This window comes from Leucoraja erinacea, chromosome 32 (genome assembly GCF_028641065.1).
Source record: "Leucoraja erinacea ecotype New England chromosome 32, Leri_hhj_1, whole genome shotgun sequence".
Classification (NCBI taxonomy): domain Eukaryota; kingdom Metazoa; phylum Chordata; class Chondrichthyes; order Rajiformes; family Rajidae; genus Leucoraja; species Leucoraja erinaceus.
Window position 1 is genome coordinate 1,296,736 of NC_073408.1, and position 13,068 is coordinate 1,309,803.

General features: G+C 41.5%; 1 protein-coding gene across 1 annotated transcript in view; it reads right to left on the reverse strand.

The window, feature by feature from the left end:
* Positions 1-12,488, reverse strand: part of ube4a (ubiquitination factor E4A (UFD2 homolog, yeast)) — a 34,581-nt gene extending 22,093 nt beyond the window's left edge. Inside the window, exons 1-5 of the mRNA XM_055660537.1 lie at positions 12,331-12,488; positions 7,602-7,763; positions 4,681-4,869; positions 3,447-3,559; positions 593-745 (exon numbers count right to left, since the gene is read on the reverse strand). Of these exons, the coding sequence (XP_055516512.1) occupies positions 593-745; positions 3,447-3,559; positions 4,681-4,869; positions 7,602-7,725 (579 nt within the window). The 5' untranslated portion in view covers positions 7,726-7,763; positions 12,331-12,488. The remainder of the gene's footprint in view (positions 1-592; positions 746-3,446; positions 3,560-4,680; positions 4,870-7,601; positions 7,764-12,330) is intronic.
* Positions 12,489-13,068: the final 580 nt, after the last annotated feature.

A 13,068-nucleotide genomic window follows, 5' to 3' on the forward strand; every position in this document is an offset into this window, starting at 1 on the left:
TTGATACATTTATTTGCCTCTTTAAATAATTCCATCCATACCATACCTACACGGGCAAAGGTCTGCGTCAAGTACATAAGTTGATTTCACATGTGAACTGAAATATTCAGTGTGGCAGAGGCCAAAATGTGATGACTTTGAATGGACATGCTACTGTTATTCATTTTCTAGTCACATGCGAGAAATAGTCATACAATGTGGCAACAGGCCCTTTGGTCCAACTTGCTTACACCGGCCAACATGTCGCAGCTACACTAGTCCCATCTGCCTGCGTCAGGTCTATATTCTTCCAGGCCTGTCCTATCCATGTACCTGTCTGTTTCTCAAACGTTGGGATAGTATCAGCCTCAACTACCTCCTCTAGCAGCTTGTTCCATGCACCCACCACCCTTTGTGTGAAAGTTACCCCCCAGATTCCTATTGCATTCTTTCCCCTTCACCTTAAATCTCTTTCCTCTGATCCTCTATTCACCTACTGTGGGCAAGAAACTCTGTGCATCTACCCGATCTATTCCTCTCAAATAGTCAATTGAATGACATAAAGGAGAATTACTGTGTTCCAGAGACAGGAGCAACACTTGCATGTGCATACCTCCCCTTTTACTCTTTGGAAGCAAGCAAATAGGTATTTCATGACTTCCTTCTCTCCAGCATCTCGATCAGCGGTTACATTCATAATGTTTGCCGGTGTCATACAGATCAAATGAGTTCCCGGTTCTGGAATCAGCATTCGATTGAACAAAGCCTGTTAAAATAAACAATAATCTAAATTTAATGTTCGTCATCTTTGACTTTAGTCAAAAGGTACAAGGTCAAAATTCTAAATAGACATCACATCCATTATTCCGAATTCCTTACCCATCATAAAAGGCAAAAATACTGATCCTGGCTTACAACATTACTAATACTTGGCAAGTGTAATGTAGTCTTAAAGGTACCATTTCCAGATAATATCTGTCAGTTCAAATTACAACTGAATTGCACAAAATACTAATTACAGAATATTTGAGCTTTAATCATAATTCAGTTATTGAATTGTATTAAAACATAATAGGCACATAGGACTGCACCAAAACAAAACCATTCACTGTATTTGCACCACAACAAAACTAGTACCTCTATTCTTAACAAAACAAAAACAAATTTGAGGCTGAAACTGATTTTTTTTCTCAAAAGGACACAAAGTGCTGGAGTAACTCATGAGAACCTGGACAAGACGTTTTTGGTCTCAATCGTGTTCTCCGAGATGGTGCCTGACCTGCTGAGTTACTCCAGCACTTTTTGTCCTTTTATGTATTAACCAGCATCTGCAGTTTTTTTTGTTTCTAGAATTGTTTCCACTTCTCTCGCTCTTAAACTTGCTCATAAAGCATGGTGCTTTCTAATTTCTCAAAATAATTGTTTTAATCATATCACAAGGTTCCTTAAGTAACTCAGGGATTAAACAAACATTGAAAATAAATCAAACCTTGTTTTGTTTTTGTTTTTTTAAATCAGTGACTTCATACCTGACTTCATCATTGGGGCATGCACAACTGAAGTGAATTATTTTATTTTTCAACAACTATATAAAATTGCTTGTTTGAAATTCTCATTTGACAGTCATTCAATTTAAGCAGAAAATGCACATCAGGTATTTCTTCCTCAAAGGAAATCAATTTTGAGAAGCTGCATAGCACCCGCAGACTGAGATTTGTTGCCAACCTTCTAATTAAATATGCAGAAACATTAATTTACAGATCAGAATCATGGGACACACAAGCTAATGGCCAAATCCATAGCGGCATTACAGCAAGGTCTAGACCCTGACTAAATAAATTATGAAGGAGTGCAGATACACTAAATAGGGGGAAGTAGTTGTTTCGCTATTGGATAAAAATGACTCCAAGTCGTCATTATATGCTGCCTGTTCATCGGTATCAGTATGCCACAAGCAAAAACCTAGCCACTATACTTTCATTTCCTTCTCATCAATGAAATTATAAGATGGAATATAAAAAGTAAAATAGCCTGGATGGAAATAAACTTTGGCAAATTTACACAGTGGTTTGATTCTACTTTAGCCTGCAAATTGCAATAGTTCAAAACGGTAGAGAAGGCAACATTTCATAAAGCCTTAAAAGCTTTGTTTAGGAGTCAGGGCCATTTGAGGAAAAACTACAGAGGAATATAGTTGAGATATATAAAATAATAAAATTGAATACATTTGGCTGATAAGGATAATAGGATGGGATGGCATACATGTGGAAACAAAGAAGGGTCTAGACCCAAAACGTCACCCATTCCTTCTCTCCAGATATGCTGCCTGTCCCGCTGAGTTACTCCAGTATTTTGTGTTTACCTTCATGTAGAAACAAAGTTAATCTTAACGTTCTCAAATATTACCTTTCGGAATAAAAATATACCATAATGTGGTATGTATTGTTCCAATATGTAAAGGAAACTTGATAAGTGCCTGAGGGAAGAGGACTTTAATTACATACAAGGGGTTAATCACTTCAAGCTTTGCTGAGCAGCCTCTGAGGGTTAGAGTAGAATTTCTTCAGCTATTTCCATGACTGCTCTGGGAGGTTTTACTTCTCCCCTGGTAAGGGAATCTGTAAACAGTCTACAAGGGTGCACCACTTCTGAATTTGTCCTGTCTTCCCTTTTATTTTAGCATTTGATTTTCAGGGCAAACTTGGTGTCCTGTGCTCATCTTTGCATTTTGCATTATTGAACAGATGTTGCATCGTTTAGAAGGGAGTCCAATAGGTGACAGGATATTCCCGAATTCGATGTTCAAGTTACGAGGAGGGAATGTCTATCCTGTAAAAACACTGAAAGAATTTCAAATTCTTCTGTCAGAAACAATATTTGTAGTGGCAGACGTGGTGTAAAATAATGAATCATAATATAAAATGCAGAAGCTTTCTCTTTGAAGGTGATTACACTGTTGGTACAATTTCCAGATGTGATGGTTCTAGAATATAACAAGTTTCAAACATAACCATGAATACTTATTGCAAAAAGAGATTCTTGATGCGAATGGGAGGCGAGTGGTGTGACAAATAGAGGATGCTAGTTTGAGAGTTAAGGAATCAAATGGCAGTGGAGAAAAGGTACACCAGATGGCTCAATGAAACCTGTGCAAGATATTATAAAACTCTCGCTTCATTCAATAACCAGGTGACTGGGCAAGACCACCTCATGTAAAGGAGACAAGGAATCAAGGTCACATTACAATTCTTATACTCAGTACCCTTACCGATGAAGGCAAGCATGGAACAGAAACAACTGATTGCAGGAATCTCTCAATCCTATCACTTATTTATAGCTTTTGTCAAAATATCTTGTTTTGACCAAAACAAATATAAGTAAGTAATCATCCTTGTGTAATTGAGATTAGTTAAATACCGCAAGAAATCACCTAGTGAAAAAAACAAACTATTAGCAATTATTTATACCTGTTCAACATTTTTCATGTCAAGCCAGTCCTGCCCATCAAGGTCCACGGCCATATCGTCCAAAAAAACACAGCGTGGTGGAATTCCATTCCCTCCCTTCAAACTTGGGTCACCTATAAATATATTATAATTATATTAATCTCAATGTCACTTATCAGAAGTTGAGTTAATGAACAGACCTCATGTGGTTGACTTCAACAACAATAAAATATTGCATTTAAAGAGGGGGGGGGGGAAATTAAAAGAAATGAGGGAATAATTGCATACAGAGAATATAAAGAAACTATACATAAACCAACGACAAGTAACTTGAGGATGGGATGTGGAATACAAGAACACGGCATAGAACATTATCAAAGGGCATGATGCAAACAATGAGGGTACAGCAAGGTGTAGAATATGAGAAACCGTTTAAAGAAAGAGAATGGGATTTGAAAATATTGAGGGGCTGTGGAAGGAGAAACACAAATGTTTATTTTTAATCAATTGTCCCATAACAGACCAAGGCATGATATGCAAGAAAGATATAGGTGAAAGCTTGAATCCAAGCTCATGTGTTTCACCCAAGAATGCTACACTTGTCAAATCATCTTGCACAGATTTTTGAATTTGAAATTAGGCAATGTCTGGCAGAACTGTTTTCTTAGCAAGTGAATGACTAAAACAAAGCTTCTCTGTTTCTCTCCCCACAGATGTTGTTGATCTGTAAAGTATTTCTTACTGTTTCAGATTTTATTTTGGACTATTTATATAGGCTTCCATTCCTATAGTATAAAGTGATTCTTTCATAAAGTGAATAGGTTAAATATCATAGACAAATTTAGGGATTAGCACTGAACTACGCATTCATAGCAATTGCCATTATACTGCTGAAAATCTAGATGAAAAGTAACAATTACATTTGCTTGGATTCATAAAGAAACATTTAATTCACAAGCTTAAGTGCCAGGACAGTAGACTAACATTAGAGCATTTCTGCACATCAATACATTTATTTACACCCACTGACCGGCAGATTTCTCAGCTTTTAAAATATACTGATTTAATAATTGCAATGCCACTGCTTAAAAGTATTCCCAATTCAACAGCAAACTGGCAGCCTTGCACAGGTGCAAGCAACAGCAGGGAATACTTTTCTGAGTACTCGGGTTAAACACTTTATATATATTGTTATTCTGCCACTGGATCATCAACTTTAAATTGTCCATACAAGATAAGCATGCTTGATACTCACTGTTGTCAAGGGTAATAAGAAAGATGCGCTGAAGCATGTGGTTGATGTTGAGTTGTTCACATATTTCCTTTTGAGAACGAAATGCACGGTTGGTGTCTGTAAACGAGTCATTGTCGACGCTCCCAATACTACTGACGTCAGAATCTTCACTGTCATAACCTTCTTCTGTAGATCTTGGACGGTTTGACACTTGCACAATCACAAAATATTGAAGTTTACTGCCAGATAAATACTCAGGTTTAAAATGTCATAACTTTGTTCTTCTGCGGGGTTAGCCAACTTCATTAAGTGCAAATTATGGATGAAGATTTCCATATTCAGTAAACTTAGGATCAATATCAGATGTATCCCCATCCCATGGAAGTCACTTCCGCATATATCCTATAGTTACAAATCTTTAACTTTCACATTGGCAATCACTACCTAGAAAAAAATTTCTCACACCTACTACGGCAGCACAGTGGCACAGAAGATTTTTTCCTTACAGCGCCAGAGACCCAGGGTTGATCCCGACTACTGGTTCTGTTTGTACGGAGTTTGTATGTTCTCCCTGTGACCGCATGGGTTTTCTCCAGGTGCTCTGGTTTCCTCCCACATTCCAAACATGTGCAGGTTTGTAGGTTAATTGGCTTCTGTACATTGTCTCTAGAGAGCAAGATACAACTAGGGTATAGGTAGTCGTTGGTTGGCACGGACCCAGTGGGCTGAAGGACCCGTTTCCATGCTGTTTCTCAAAACTAAACTAAACCTTCTGTTTAATCTCAGACCTTTGTCTGCATATCAATATCCCCCTCCCCCTTGCCTATGTTCACCGATTACTTACCATGCTTTGTCCTGCCTCTCTCCACTCATCGCTTCCACCCCCCACCCACCCACTACAATTATTGTGAAGAAGGGTCCCGACACAAGTATCACCTATCCACGTTCTTCAGAGATGCTGCCTGACAAGCTGAGTTACTCCAGCACTATATTTCCTTTTTTGTAAACCAGCATCTGCAGTTCCTTGTTTCTACACAGGTAAGCTTGATTAGCAAATTGGTTGTCATAGACAAGTTGGGCCAAAGCTCCAGTTTCTGTGATGTAAAACCCTGTCACTCTAATCTTCTGCTTGATTTTCACCATTCTAACTTCAATTCAGATTTTAAAAATCAGTAATATGCCCAAACTCCAAATAAAGACTAAAATATTACAGAAAATAATGATTTTCAATATCAATATGTTTACTGCCTCCGAGAAGAGTTCTTTCTCATAATTAAAACCCGTCTGATGGAAAATACAGATTCTTAAAGGTTTAATTATAACTTTCCAAACTGGTAACCATCAGTCTTCCTTTGCTTTCTAGAGGCAGATGCAACTTTCTTTTTAAAAACATGATACAATGTTCTCCAACTATCCTGCTGTTTAGCACTGAAGATTGCTTATGAATACTCTTACCAGAAGGACATTAGAGACCCTCCCCCTCGATCAGTTGTGTGAACATTAGTCATCTTGTCAGGAGTTTTCCAAATCCACACATACTTAAAATTCTACATCAACATGCAAACTTCCATGTTTATTAAATTATGTTCCCTCGCCTACTAATTGGCCAGAAAGGTTAAACATTCAGAACCATCAGTTGAGAAAACCTCAAGTTCCAGGTGAGAAGTGTACAGACACTGATTTATTGCAAATTTTGGGTTACAACACATCAATAGAAATCAACGACAGCACATTTTTATACCGTGAAACACATGATACTTCAGGAGGTTTAATATTGTACCACTTTGGAATCTCAAACAATTAGCAATGAGCACAAATGTTTAGTTTATTGTCACTTGTGCCGAGGTACAGGGAGAAGCTTTTATTGTGTGCTAACCATTCAGCGGAAAGACATTACAAGATTACAATCTCCCATCTGGCCATGTCAGCTCTGACAAATTGTCATGAATCACACCACAACTATGAGTAATTTGACACTGAGATCAGTAAAACTATGCAAGCAGCCAGATTGTTATGTTTGACTCTTGCACTACGCGACTGATGCGTCAAGAAATGACCAATGCGTCCTGCTACACTGCTTCCCTGATCCTGGCACTATAACACATCAAATAACTGAGAATCAATGCGAGATTAAAAAAACCAGGTGAACAAATTTTGACAAAGACTGAGCTTCACCTGCAACTTGCATTCACATAAAAAAATATCACGATGTGTATATACTTGAAAAGGCAGGCTGCTAATTTGACCTACTCCTTCTGCAGTGTTCGTTTCGCCGAACACCTCCGCTCGGTCCGCAAGAACCTACCTGACCTCCCGGTGGCTCAGCACTTCAACTCCCCCTCCCATTCCCCATCCGACCTCTCTGTCCTGGGTCTCCACCGTGGCCAGAGTGAGCAACACCGGAAATTGGAGGAACAGCACCTCATATTCCGCTTGGGGAGTCTGCATCCTGCGGGCATGAACATTGAATTCTCCCAATTTTGTTAGCCCTTGCTGTCTCCTCCCCTTCCTCAGCCCTCAGGCTGTCTCCTCCCATCCCTCAGCCCTCAGGCTCCTCCTCCTCCTTTTTCCTTTCTTCTCCCCGCCACCCCCCATCAGTCTGAAGATATACTTTCAAGAGAGCTAAATAGAGCTCTTAAAGATAGCAGAGTCAGGGGATATGGGGAGAAGGCAGGAGCGGGGTACTGATTGGGGATGATCAGCCATGATCACATTGAACGGCAGTACTGGCTCGAAGGGCCGAATGGCCATTCCTGCCCCTGTTGTCTATTCGCTTCCTACATTTTCTAAAACAGATGTTCAATTCATATTTTAACATTTCCCAAGATGGGAAATTAAGGATCACAAAGAGGTTACCCTTCACAGGTTTTGCAAACCTTGCTTTCAACAATCTGCGTGTAACTGAGAAACAGACTGTCTCAAAGATCATAAAGTTTGCTTACCTGTTGGTACCTCTGAGGGTGGCTGCTTTTGGACAGAGGCAAATTGCTTGGCATCAGCCACCGAACTGAAGAGTGCTGCAAAGGGGTTGCTAGATATGTTATTGTTATTCTCCTGGTCAGTCATTTCTCTTCAAAGCCCACTCCATCCAGCTCCAAAGCAGGCTGTGAGGAAGACAATGCAAAGTACACACACCGTTTAGCATGCTGACAGAAAATCATTTAGGCATGTCACAATATATAGAACAAAGTTAAAACCTTCAAAATTGCATAAATGATCACCTATACTGGAAATAGTCAGCTGCTCTGTGCAATAGCCCAAAGTTAATCATCCTTAACTTTAAGTGTAGTAAACAAGCTTTCATTAAAGTAATATATGTAGGAAAGAACTGCAATCGAAGGTAGACACAAAATGCTGAAGAAGGGCCTCGACCCGAAATATCACCCATCCCTTCTCTCCAGAAATGCTGTCTGCCCTGCTGAGTTACTCCGGCATTTTGTGTCTACCTTTCAATAAAGTAGCCTGCTATTGACAAATCTGAACCACTCATGCCTGTAGACTGTAGGGAATCACAGAAAAAAAAATGTCAAAGACTTTCCACTGAGATGCAATAGTCAATTTGGTAGAAAGTTGTGCCAGTTTAGAGGTTCTTCTTCTTCCAACCACTGCCTCCTCCCCCACTCCTGAAAAATATGTACAAACAGTATGGTGAAAACATGACCTTTAGCTCCCTGGAAGAAATATTGGTATGCCATACTGGATCACCTACATGACCCCTGATTAACACTCTCTTTTTCAAGCCACAGCTACAAAATCAATTTTAATGCTCTAGAAGCTACCCTGACTGAGATCAGCTGACAAAGCACAAGCTAGAGACTGAACCTGACTGGTCAATATATGACTCAGTGCATCAAAAGGTTGCAACAAAGAAAAATATAATCTATTTAATAAAAGAAACAGGGGGGTTGCTTAAAAATAAAATTGTTGCATGTAAAAGACCAGCAAGCAGTGCTAGATGTGCACAAAGTGCAGGAGTAACTCAGCAGGACAGGCAGCATCTCTGGATAGAGGGAATGGATGATGTTTCGGGTCGACACCCTTCTAGATGTTCCCCATTGTGTGTAAGTGACATTGAAACCTGAAGAATTTGATACAAACACAATTTCTAGAATTCCACATTAAAATCCAAACTTAAATGTCAATTACAAGGATCAATTCTCTTTGACCTTCGAATAATCAATAAATGAAGCAGATTCTTTCCAAATACTGCTTCTTTAACCGAATCTGCAACATAACCAGAATAAATGGTCACCCGAGTGGCTGTACAATTCCAACCGAGCTACAACACTGCACAGGAGAACAACGTTAACAGAAGCAAAGAGGCATTGTTCAGCCTCACTTAGGATACTGTGTTCCATTCTGATTCCCACCTTATAGAAAGCATGCTGTAACATTAGAAAGAATGCAGAAGAGATTTACTAGAATAATCACAAAAAGCTGGAGTAACTCAGCGGGACTGGCAGCATCTCTGGAGAGAAGGACGTTCCAGCTCGAGGTTAAAAACTAGAGGACACGGGTTTAGGGTGAGAGGAGAAATATTTAAAGAAGATCTCAAATCTTTGTATTTTGATTTAGCAACTAGAGAACTGCAAGAATTCCTTTGGAAATTGACAAACAGAAAAAAGCTGTCTGCCTTGGGGTAGAAAAACTGTCTACAGGTAACCTCCCTGCAGTGATGATACCAAGATCACGGGCTGCTCATGTCACCAAGGGAGGCCATTGCAAATTGACAAGCAATCGTTCTTATTGATACGATTAAACAATGTAACATATAGCCATTATTATTTTTAGCTTGCAGTAACAAAATCCATTTATAACAATTAAAAACTCTTAGTTTTGAAAATCTTGCAGTCATTGTGAGCCGAAAACTCTCTATCCCCAAGCCCCCCTTTTTCCCCACTAATACAATTGTTTTTATAATGTAATGTTTCTTAGGAATGCAACTATCGTGCTATGGCAGAAATACCCGACAATCTGTTCTTGAATACCACTATACTGGCTCTGGTGTTGGGCGGTAGTACATTCTCTACATCTTTGACCCTTCAATTTAGAACCAAAACTTCTGGATTTAGATAAATAAGATACCCCTATGGGGAGAAAGACTGGAATTTGTATTGGCCATACAGAAACAGGAGTAGCAAAAGACAATAACACTGAGCTATCGGTCGTCATACCAAAGGCTGACATCAAAAGAAAAGTCAGCACTCATTTGTGAATAATAACATGAATCAAGAGTAATCAACCATGGGATATCAAAGACAATCCAATCCTCACACTATGGGCAGCATGGTGGCGCAGCGGTAGAGTTGCTGCCTTGCAGTGCGAGAGACCTGGGTTCGATCCTGACTACAGGTGCTGTCTGTACAGAGTTTGTACGTTCTTCCCGTGATCTGCATGGGTTTTTCCCCGGGAGCTCTGGTTTACTCCCACAGTCCAAAGACGTACAGGTTTGTAGGTGAGTGAAGGATAGTGTTAATGTGCGGGGATTGCTGGCCGGCGCAGACTCGGTGAGCCGAAGGGCCTGTTTTCATGCTGTATCTCTAAACTACACACAGTTTTTTAAATTGCAGGTCAATGGGTGGGAAGCAAGATTCCCTCATGAATTCTTCCCTCCTTAACTTGTTAATGTCACATTACCCTCACTGTTTTCAACATTGGATTGTCCAACTCAGAAGATTGGAAGGAACTATGTGTAGCTTTGTGGTGATTACTTCAACAGCAATATAGAACAGCAGGTCAATTTGCCTATCCCAAGTTCAAAGAAACAGGAGACTGCAGATGCTGGAATCTGAAGCAAAAACAGATCTCATCAGATCAAGCAGAAATTGGGAAAGGAAATGAAAAAATGAACACATCAATGAAACCCTGCACCAGGACTGAGGGGACAGTGGGGAGATGAATGATGGTCAGTTTTTAGAAGTGCAGGAGAGCGGTGGGATAGGACCTGACAGGTGATAGGTGGAATCACATAAAGAGGAACTAGGAGCCAAGTGGGCAAAGGAGAAGTGATGGAAAAAGGTGAACAAAAGGAGAGAGAAGTCGGGATGACAAATGGGACATAATGGGAGGTATGAATGAGTAACCTCAAATTGGTCAATTCAATATTCAAACCACTGGGTTGTAATATTGTAAAATTCTTCCAGTTTGCATTAGGCCTCATTGTGGCAGTAAAGGCCGAGGACAGATGATCAATGTGGAAATGGGAAGAGTAGTTCAAACGACATTGCCATCATTCCTTACACATTCCCTCTTCCCCACCACTCCCAAAGTCCTGATGCAGGGTCATGACCCATAACATTGCCACCTCCCTTTTGCCTCCACAGATGCTGCTTGATCCACAATTATTTCAGCAGTCGATTTTTTAAATCTCAAATTTCAATAGTTGAGCTGACATGCCTTGCATGGTCATGACCTTCAGGACATGGGGATACACTGTCATTGTGTGTACATCTTCAATCCCATTTTAGGTTATAAATAAAAGCAACTGCAGCAGACTACTTTTTCAGGTACACTTAAGATCACATGTGCAGCAATTCAATTAATGGAGCAACATAAAATGACTGGAAGATTTCGGGGGTGTGAGGGTCAAGCAGCATCTGTAGAGGCAAAGGGATGATCAAGGTTTTGGGTTGAGACCCTGCATCAGGACCAAAAATAATAAGTGCTGGAAACATTGAGCAGATCTGGCAGCTTCTGTGGAAAGAGAAACAGAGCAGACATTTCAGGTTGGGAAAGGGAGAAAGCCCAAGTTAGTTTTAAGTTATTTTAATGAATTAACAGTAACTCCTTCTACCAGCCATTTAACCAACCTCACAAATATTATTCCCATATGTTTTGAATGAACTCCCTTTTAAGCCTTGGCTGTCACCCTGATTTACAGTATTAGACAGGATGAAAATATTCTTCAGGAACTTTTATTGCCCAATTTATTTATTTGGAAACCAAAACTTATCTACCATTTCAACAGCAATATATAAAACATCACCTCAATTTGACTATTCCCAAGTTCGAAGAAACGAGTGAGTGTAGATGTTAAAATCTGGAGCAAAAACTAATCAAACTGTGAACTCAGCCAAATAACACAAATGCAAGTTCAAGTTGAATAAAACTGCTGTCCTTTAATGTAGATGTATTAGCACCCAATCTCACACGAGTTAAGGGAGTTATTTTCTGAAAATATCTAATTCATAACACACCATCCCAAACTATTAGAAACATTAATTAGCAAAAGATATGTTTGTGTACTGTAGATCAAGCTGAATTAATTTAAAAAAACCAGGCCTACCATAAGTACTAACTCACACCCAGTAGAATAAAACATGAACTTTCACAAATAGTTGTTCCCTAAACACAAAATTCGCAGCAACCCTTACAAAGAGCACCACAGGACCAACTGTGCACCCAGAGAGATAGCAATGGGAGCAACACAATGACAAAAGAACAAAGATAACTGAGCCACACATACAGAACATTAATTGAAGCCAAACACCATGACATGAAAGCCAAGGCCCAGAGATGTGTGTAAATAAACCCGGTCACCTGTGTAGGTCGGGACTGGGATTTTGTACACGGGGAGGGGGGGTTACAAAGGCAGGATAATGTACACATGTAGTTGTGGAGTCAGTGGTGAAGCTTGCAGCGGGAAACGGCCCGCGCTCGAGCCGCGCTTACCTGCTGTTGCTGACGGCGCGGCCTGCGCTCCCGCTCCCGCTCCCGCCCTGGGCCCAGGCTCGGCGCGACGGCGGGCGGGCGGGCAAGCGGGCGGGCAGGCGGGCGGCGAACCTTCCCTTGCGTACGGAGCGGCGAGCGGCGTGCGTACCCGCCCTTGCGCAAGGATCCGCGAACAGCGTCCACACGTACGGCCCGCCCGCCCTCCCCGCTGCTCGCCACGCTTCACCGCGCGTCAGGGCCAGCTGCCTGTCTGTCTGATGCCTGATGCCTGCCAACGGTGAGGCGGTCGGGCCCGCCCTCCAGTAGGCAACGGCGTAGAGTTAGGAGGCGCGGCCTGGTGCTGATGGTGTCGTGCCCCCCTCCTCTCCCTCCTCTCCCCTCCCCTCTTCCCTTCCCCCTCCCCACCCCTCTCCTCTCCCCTCCCTCCTCCCCTCCCTCTTCCCTCTCCTCCCTCTCCCCTCCTCTCCTCCATCCCCCACACCTCTCCTCTACTCCCCATCTTCCCTACCCTTCACTCCCCTCCTGTTCCCTCCTCTGCTGTTATTTTATCTATTTCCCTTTCCACCCCCGTTTTCTGGTCTCCTCCCTTATCTTCCCCTCCCCCCCTCTCCTCTACTCCCCTCCCCCCTCCCTCCCCTCTCCCCCTCTCTCCTCTCCCCCCCTCCCCCCACTCCCTCTCCCCTCTCCTCCCCTCTTCCTCCCTCCTCTCCCTCTCCCTCCTCTCCTCCCCTCCCCTCT